At 32.0% G+C, this 9,060-nt stretch overlaps 2 protein-coding genes across 2 annotated transcripts; one reads left to right on the top strand and one right to left on the bottom strand.

Moving 5' to 3' along the window:
* On the top strand, positions 1 to 1,420 carry LOC132068380 (em protein H5-like). The gene is made up of 2 exons (XM_059461951.1): positions 1 to 208; positions 1,091 to 1,420. The coding sequence occupies exons 1-2, from the start codon at positions 91 to 93 to the stop codon at positions 1,252 to 1,254; spliced, it is 282 nt and encodes a 93-aa protein (XP_059317934.1). The 5' UTR covers positions 1 to 90; the 3' UTR covers positions 1,255 to 1,420.
* Positions 1,421 to 2,762: 1,342 nt separating this feature from the next.
* Positions 2,763 to 8,560, bottom strand: LOC132068379 (endoglucanase 14-like). The gene is given in 7 exon segments (XM_059461950.1): positions 2,763 to 3,190; positions 4,067 to 4,351; positions 5,219 to 5,374; positions 5,856 to 5,942; positions 6,930 to 7,006; positions 7,009 to 7,342; positions 8,258 to 8,560. Coding segments are annotated over 7 exon segments (1,455 nt in total). The 5' UTR covers positions 8,453 to 8,560; the 3' UTR covers positions 2,763 to 2,869.
* Positions 8,561 to 9,060: the final 500 nt, after the last annotated feature.

Here is a 9,060-nt window from a genome sequence, read left to right as displayed (position 1 = left end):
AAAGATCATCAAAAAATATTTCTCAACCAGGTTTTAACTGATGAAATTTGAGTCTACATATACTACTTTTTTTGTTGGGAAAAAGAAAAAATGACAACAAGGCAGCAGGAAAGAGCTGAGCTGGACAGGAAGGCAAGGGAAGGAGAGACGGTAGTTCCTGGTGGGACAGGTGGCAAAAGTCTTGAAGCTCAGGAACACCTTGCTGAGGGTAAGCCCCAAATTAGTCATATATGAGTTATAAAATTTTTACAAACTTTATACTCTTGTGTTCTGTGTTTCAGTAAATTACTACAGACTAATTACTTTTTTGTTATGTTTATGGGCGTGATAGATTGTCGGGGCTGCTGGGGGTGGCAACCCCCTACGATGGACGAAGAAAGGGGCCGAAGGCTCATTTATTTGCTATTTAAATGGAAGTGAAAGATTTTATGGTTAAGAAAAAATTATGGGGTAATTTTTGTGATACTTAGACAGAGCTAAATAATTATTTGTATAAAAAAGAATAGTGTAATAATAATTTATGAAATTTGGACGAAGTTGAATGATTTATGTTATGAGAACAAGTTGTGTTTTATTACGTTACAAAAATTAATTTAGTACTTTACTTTTTACGTATAGTAAAATAAAGTCACCAATTCACCATATGTGAAATTAATCCAATCATGAGTTTCAAAAAGCTTTATAAAACACATAAATGTTAAGCACGTTTATAGTTGGACTAATGTACGTCAACGTTCATACTTATTTTCCGCTATGACATGTTTAAAGTTATAAGTTTTTTCCGTTTCTTATACGTATATGTTAACGAATTGACATAACAAAGTCAATTCGTGCTTGTGACACTTTTCTCTTGAATTACTTAAAAGTCACTAATTCACCATATGTGAAATTAATCCTATCATGATTTTCAAAAGGCTTTATAGAACACATAAATGTTAAACACGTTTAGAGTTGGACCAATGTACGTCAACGTTCATACTTATCTTATGCTATGAGATATTTAAAATTATAAGTTTTAAGTTTTATTTGTTTCTTGGACGTATATGTTAACAAAGTCGATTAGTCTCTTGAATTACTTGTGACTCATTAGGGAGGAGGCGAGGCGGGCAGACGAGGAAGGAGCAGATAGGAGAAGAAGGGTATCAAGAGATGGGACGCAAAGGCGGGTTCAGCTCAAGCGGCGCTTCAGGTGGAGAGCGTGCCCAAGAGGAGGGTGTTCCAATTGACGAGTCTAAGTACAAAACCAAAACTTGATGAACGAGCTGTTGATACTAGTACTAAATATACTTTAATTTAGTGCTAGGTCTTTGGTTTTAACCTATATGTCTAGAAAAACAAAGCAGGATGTTGAATATGTTAGTCTCTCTGTTTCGCGTGTAGTGTATTATTATAGCTTCTAATTCGGTTTGTTATGTTTATGTATGCTATTTTAACCTATATGTCTAGAAAAACAAATTAGGATGTTGAATATGTTAGTCTCTCTGTTTCGTGTGTAGTGTATTATTATAGCTTCTAATTCGGTTTGTTATGTTTATGTATGCAATGAGTTTGAATATATATCGGCAGATTTTATCCAAGACGCAGCTTGATTTTATATAGGTATTGTACGGTTGTTTTTTAGCACCCTACAGTGGTCGTTTGATAGCGGACTAAGTTATATAGGGATTATATAGTCTTCGGATTATAATTGCAAGACTAATTTATTTCACCTTAGTACCAAGTGATGACTTATCCAAGATTAAGTTTGGGATAAATTTATACTTTCACAACTAAATAAGGTATAAAATTTATTTAAATTTAATCTCGAATATCTCATCTTATCTCGTATACCGAACGATATATGAATACATAAGGCTTATATATTACGATAAAGGCGGGTTCAGCTCAAGCGGCGCTTCAGGTGGGGTGCGTTCTCAGGAGGTGTTCCGATTGACGAGTAAGTACAAAACCAAAACTTAGATGAACGAGAAGTTGATACGACTAAATACTTTAGTGCTGGCTATTTTAACCTATGTCTAAAAAAAGGATGTTGAATATGTTTGTCCCTTGTTTAGTGTGTACTGTCCATTTTAATTTCTAGTAAATTCGGTTTGTTATGTTTGTATATGTACCTTTTGAGTGAAGAGAGAAGCTGAGCTAAGATTTTTAAATTTTTTTATTTTGCGGGTTTCGTTAGGGTCCCGGGTTGGTATGTATTTATGTCCCAGGAAGATGTTAATAGTATATATTATGGGAGAATTTTGTTACTAGGACTAATTTTCAAAAATAAAATCGTAATGTAAATTATTATAATATTAAATTTATTCTGTGTATTTCTGTAAAGATTTTTTTCTCTCAACCGCAAGCATACGATTTGCTAGTTTTTGAACTTCTTTTTTTCCCCATCCTTTTTTATTACTTAAGAGATTTTATATTTATCGATGATTTAAGCGGGCCCGATACGTTAGTTTTAGTGTCAATAAATAGTAAGAATATTATTAACTGGTTGGAAGGGTGCGTTACCTTTTTCTTTGAATTTTCATGATATAAACAGATCCTAATCAATTGATAATACTTAAAAATAAAAAAAATGGACGGTTACATGCCATGACGGTTTCGATGTCTCAAACCAAAGCGTACAAGACCTTTTCCAAATCCTTGATAGTTCCTTTGTGACAACTCAAAATCCAAATAGATAACAATATTCGAGGGCTGAATAATCTGAAAAATTATAATTCATTTCTTGTAAGACAAAGTAACAGTATTATCCTTTTGACCTTTTTTATGAGATTATCACCAATTATATTTGAAAACCACAAAAGTGAGCTTCGTGTACGTACAGAAAAAAGAAATACAATATACTACTTAATCTCTATCTGAAAAAATTTGTTTAGCTAGCTAATCGGGCTAAAACTCCAACTAATGGTGCTGTATTAGCTGTGGCAGCTTCAGCTTGCTGAAAGTTATTTCTGTCATCATTATAATTATCACTAAGATCAGGTCCACCAACAATTGCACCATCTAAAACATTTGGATTTGGTGCATTTTTATCGAACCATAGAGTAAAACCTTCATGGCAGCTCACTGGATTATGGTCTTTCTTAATTGACACAATTGATGCTCCTCTGTGATGAATCTTCTTTGGGTAATTTGTACCAAAACCTACCATGTAACTCATTTTTCTTGGGTTTTCACCAAGTATATAATCCACCTGATATAACAATAAAAATTGGAAAGTTCTTAGTAAAGGATACACCTACAGTTTAGTAAAGAAATTTCTACGCCAAGTTATTCAAAAGATATTTATAGATGACTCTCTATAAAAAGTGAGATTGTAATCTCGAAAATAACGTCCATTATTTACTACAATATGTAAAAATGACTTGATATTGTAAATTGGTTTTATAGTACATCAACAATATAATATTCGGTGTATTTCCATAGATAGGGTATGGAGTGGGTAGAGTGTACTTTACCCCACCTCAAAGAGACAGTAGGTTGTAAATCCCTGATCGATCGAAGAGGAGGTGAAAAGATTTGAGTATTTCATAGAATCTGTTGGATAATATTGCGTACGTGTTGATGGCTATTAGTATTCTTTTATATTTGTTGATTATGAAAAAAAATATAGGAATATAATCCGGAACGATGAAATTCATTTTCACGGAAAAATCTTTTGATTCGCGAGAAGAGATTAACTTTTGGTGCTTGATTATCAAAAAAAGGTTTAAATTTCAAATAAAATATTTTTCATCAAACGGGACGAAAATGACTTCCTATGCAGAAGTTATTTTTCTAACTCTTATTTAAACAATAATTTCATGTCACTTGCTCCAACCAACACTTTGACATCGTTATCAATCTTTAATAGTACTCAATTTTTTATTTTTTTAAACACTTCCAATTCCCTAATATTACTACAAATTTTAAAATATATTTGATTTCAAAAAATATTTTCAACTCAACTAATTAAACATAAAGAAAATGACTTCCATCATACCAAACAAATAATTAAGATTACCATGTGTTTAATGTTTGGACCGTGTTAATTGGATTTTGGGATAGTAAAATATGTACATGTGTGTACCTGGGATTTGACGAATGTGATTAGTTGCAAAGGTTCCACCTTTCCACTAGTGCATTGCAAAGAATTTTTAGTGGCAGATAGTTTATCTGCATAACTGGTTATGACAAATGTTGCAGCTGTGACATATTGAAGATTATTCCAAGGTTGCCACCATAGTAGTCCTCCACTACTCTTCTTTACATTGCTGTTTCCTTTTTGGATACAGTTGCATATGAATTCCTCTGCATTTTTCTTGAATTCACTCAACGAATTCTCCTTCCCTGGAAATTTCTTCTCCAGCAGATCCTGTAATTCGTTGCATGAATATAATGGAAACAAACGATTAATAATGTGCATTAAGAACCGGCCGTTTCGTGGGGAGTTTAACTTTTATATACTCACGATTAGGGACAGAATAAAGTTAATGAAGATATATAGTTCAATTGAATATCCTTCATTGGAGAATTATAATGAGCAAATGATTAGAGACAGATTCAGGATTTATGGGGTCTGGATTTTAGAATTTTGGAGTTGCTGTGTTCTACATTTATAATTTGTAGTATATATTAAAATTGATTTTTTTGCAACAACACAGAATTTAAGCCAAAACTATTAGATATTGCAAAAGGTATTGTTAACTTGTCCAATAATGGCGAATTTCCTTTCTAATATTATTTTTATCACCTGAATCTCACAAAACAAAACAAGAACAACCATGATTTGAGCTCTAGACACAATAACAAATTAATCTGTAAACAAACAATCAAGAGGTGTTTGGGTTGAAGAAGGGAAATAGAGAAGTGATCTAGTTTTCAAATTATATACAATATGTGCCTACACGGGTAAGGGCTGAAATAGTGAAAAACATGAACTATTTCGATTGTAAGCTTGGGCTGGATGATCAAGAGTGTCAAAAACTCTTATGTAAATTATTAGTGCCGAATCCACTCGACATAACGAAAACTCTAGACTAATAGGTAAGGTTCAAAATTTTCTTTAGATTATAGGTTTAAATTCGAGATGTTGTATTTTAGTATTTTCTTGAATCTCTAACTAAAATTTTCAAATGATCATTCAATTTGATAAATAGTATATCTACTAAAGTTATAAAACATCACTTAACAATAGTATAAAAGATCAGTAATAGACTCAAGAGAACAGTTAATTGATTACCTTGGCAATGAGGAGTTGAGCACCAACATATTTGTCATCCCATGAAAACATGGATCTGGTGCCTCCAGAACTTGTGGATTTATCATTGATGTAATCCAGGTATCTTTTGTCTTGTGTGGCTTTTAGCAACCAAACAGCAGCCCACAATAGTTCATCCTGTTTCAAGCCCAAATTAGAAGGGGAAAACATATAGATATCTCATTGGCTTCTCAAGAGTAGATCACTTTATAAAAATAGCCATTTTCCTCAATTGCTATAATTCAGGGGTGGCGCTAGAAGCTATGCATGGATTCGACGGAAGCAAATAGCTTTAGTTTAAATTATGTTTTTTTTTTTAAAACCACTAGTTATGGGCAAAAGTTAAGTTTAGAACGTAGTTACTGACACTTGATATCACTTGTGTAACATAGTTTCCTTTTTAGTCTATCTTAAAAAAATGTCATTATTTTTTATTTAAAAATAATTTAACTTTAATTTTTTTATTTGTCCCTTAATGAAATACTTTATAGCAGCACAAATATTTATAATTTGTTTTAGGTCATTTATTTCAAAAGCCTTATTTTCTTTATTAAATTGTATGCCAAGTCAAACAACACCATATAAATTGAGATTGAGGAGTAGTATGCATTAATTTTACCTCATAACCGGAGCTACTGTAGAATTGACCTGCCATAGAAATGCTAGTTTGGTACTCGCCTGGGAACTTTTTAGCAAAATCAAATAACTGCAAAAAATTGCACAATGAATCAATTACATTTGACTCACAAATAGGTCATCACATAACAACACTGATCAGTTATAATTTTAATGTAAATAATTAATTAAACCTTTCATCTTTCTTACGTATATGAAAAGCAACAAGCTCAATCAGTTAAGTTTACACAGATATCAAGATTACGACTTACTGTTATAATAATTTATGCTGATTTAATTGGGAAAATGTATCTTGGAGCAATTATTTTTGAAAAATATCCTTCTTTTTTTTTTTTTTTTTTGCAAACAAATTTTAAAACGAAAACAGCGGGAAACCCCAAAAAGAAATTGCTGAGCTGTTTTTCCTAAAGAAAAGTTGTTTTGTTATTACCCCTATTTGTTACCTTACCAATTTCCACAATCATAAATAAACTACCAAAAACTAATTCCTTATTTTTGGGTCAGAATCTGAAAAACGAGCACCCTTTATTTCTATTTGATTATTATTTAGGTTAGAAATTAAGTTACATGTAATGTCAGTACAAGGTTATATTCCTTATAGCAGATCAGTTATCATTTTACAAGATTCAAAACTCCTTCATCAAAAAATTGCACTGCGCATATAGGCAAAAAATTACTATAATATCTAACTTGTTGATTCCTCTATGTATAAAGAGAACTTCTATAGTATAGAGAACTTCTGGCTCCACCATTACCATTAATGCTTATCTTAAAAATTCATTTGTTATTACGTTATATTGATTATGTAAATATCTCTTACAACATCACTATGTATAACTTTAAATCATTATATTAAACAAGGGTAAACAATAATAATAAGTAACGTGATAGTAATTAAGTTACAGATCAGTGCATATAACTTAAATTCGAATACTAGCTAGTAAGACCTTAGTTGTCACCTCTTTGGCATGAGTAAGAAGTTGCTGCGAATAACCCTTAGATTACAGATCAATGCATATATCTTGAATTCGAATATTAGTAAGAGCTTAGTTGTCACCTCTTTGGCATGAGTAAGAAGCTGCTTCGAATAACCCGGGTCCGACCTGCTAAAAGCAATGGCCATAGCGACGATCTTGCGGCCGTTTCACCAGTTTGAGTCGGAGCGGGATGTTGTTCATCAATTTTATAAGCATTCCTCAGAGTTGTCATATCTTCAGGCCTTTCCCAACACTGATGATCAGAATTTCCATCTCCGATTTCGCCATATAAAACATGAGGCTCTTTATGTGCTTTTATGAAATAATCAGTGCCCCATTTGATTGCATTCAGTGCATTTTTCAGTTCGTTTTTGGAGTTTAGTTGGTGCTCGAATTCGATTACGCTCCATGATAGCATTGTTACTGTGAATGCCATTGGAAATCCGAATTTCACGTTGTCTCCAGCGTCGTAGTATCCTCCTGTTAAGTCAATCTAATTGGAAATAGGAAAAATACTGATGGGAATCAAAAAGTTTCCTTTTAAACAATTTTTTTTGATTATATATAGTTATGAAATCATTTAGGAGTACATGATCAACGAGAATTCACATCGTCGATAGAGAGTGATGGGCGATATAAGTAATGGGTTTATATAAATCCATTATTTTCGAACACAGTATAGAAGTATGTGGAAAATCATTAGAATTTTACTAAATAATAGATTTTGAACTCGTAACTTCAAACGTTTAATGAGTTCACTATTAATAACCTAAAGACTGAACTCATCAAATCAAAATCTTGGATCCACATTTTTGATAGCCGACTATGATTTATTTAGAAGTAAGACATATATAGTTGTTATTAATTGTGCTTATATATGAATCACATACAAACATATATTTTTTGGGATAATGTACTTATGGAATGAGTCGAAAACAATAAATTCAGTTGGACCTGTTGTACCACATGTGTTTACTTGTGCAAAAAAAAAAAAAAAAAAAAAAACTAATTATGCTTGTGTGCATCATGCACGTGTTTTGAACCTATTGACTATTGATTCTAGATTTGCCTTTCATCCTCATATGAAGGAACATGCTTGCCCGACCTTGCTTTTTACGAGGTGAATGAGCATACCCTATATTTTACTGAGGCCAGACCTAGTGTACAAATTATGAGTTCATTCGAATCAAACAACTTTGATTGATGAGATTGTGTATATACATATATATGTTAGAAGATTTACTTTAAAAAAATATAACTACTACTAATAGATTTAGAACTCAGTAAATCAAGTGAGATGTGGCAGTTTCCAACTCGAATCAATAAAATTTAAATCTTAGACCCGTCGGACGTTCGACCCAATAAAATGAAAAAAAAAAAAAAGTTTAGAGAGCTTGAATATATATACCCCTAAGTCTTTGCCATCTTTAAGGGCTGAGTCTCCATGCCATTGCACACGTTGGTTAGGAGGCAATTTTCCTGATCTTTGTGCTTCATAATACAATAAAGATTTAGTAAGTGCTGTTCCATAATCTATTGAAGCTGCATTTACAAATAAAATCACAAGGAAAAAGCCAAGCACAAAATGTTTTTTTGAAGACATGATTATGAATTTGTTATACAAGAGAAAGATTTTGGTTTATGAGTTTTCCCTTATATGGTTTGAGGGTCTTGCATGAAAAAAGCAGCTTGTGTATATGGACAGTTTATATTTTCTTTTCTGATTGATGACCTTAATTTAAGACAACTATTGTCGTTTGTCCTTTTGTAACTTAGTAAGTAATTTATGTAGAAATGGAGAGAATTTGGCAGATCCTGTATATACCGTAATAATGAAGAGGGAAAATGGAAAGATAATCATTGTCCACCAAAATCTAAATTATTGAAGGAAAAAAAAATCAGAGATTAGCAATTTGAAAAGAAAAAAAATGTATCCACACTTGTTTATATCAAATCAAAATTATTCCATTTAACTCTAGGATTGAGGACTATAACAAGTCGAAGCGAGCGTGATTTAAGTATTTTCTTATTTGCTTCTTGATTATATATCGTTCTATTTCTAGTGTTATAGTCTAACATTTGGCATTTGTTATTCATATTTTACAATAAAACACATAATACTACTCCCTCTGTCCCACTTTATGTGATATACTTTCATTTTTAGTCCGTCCCAGAAAGAAAAATGATGCATTTTCTTATTTGTCAATAATT

The sequence above is a fragment of the Lycium ferocissimum genome, chromosome 8, assembly GCF_029784015.1.
Source record: "Lycium ferocissimum isolate CSIRO_LF1 chromosome 8, AGI_CSIRO_Lferr_CH_V1, whole genome shotgun sequence".
Taxonomy (NCBI): domain Eukaryota; kingdom Viridiplantae; phylum Streptophyta; class Magnoliopsida; order Solanales; family Solanaceae; genus Lycium; species Lycium ferocissimum.
The sequence above is the reverse complement of the archived record's forward strand: the minus strand, read 5'-3'. Positions and strand labels throughout refer to the sequence as shown.

What these genes read in the sequence shown, in the direction of transcription:
- LOC132068380 (XM_059461951.1), top strand. Translation starts at nt 91, where the DNA reads ATGACAACAAGGCAGCAGGAAAGAGCTGAGCTGGACAGGAAGGCAAGG. An exon ending in TCAGGAACACCTTGCTGAGG is followed by an intron (nt 209 to 1,090) that starts GTAAGCCCCAAA and finishes GTGACTCATTAG; the next exon opens with GGAGGAGGCGAGGCGGGCAG.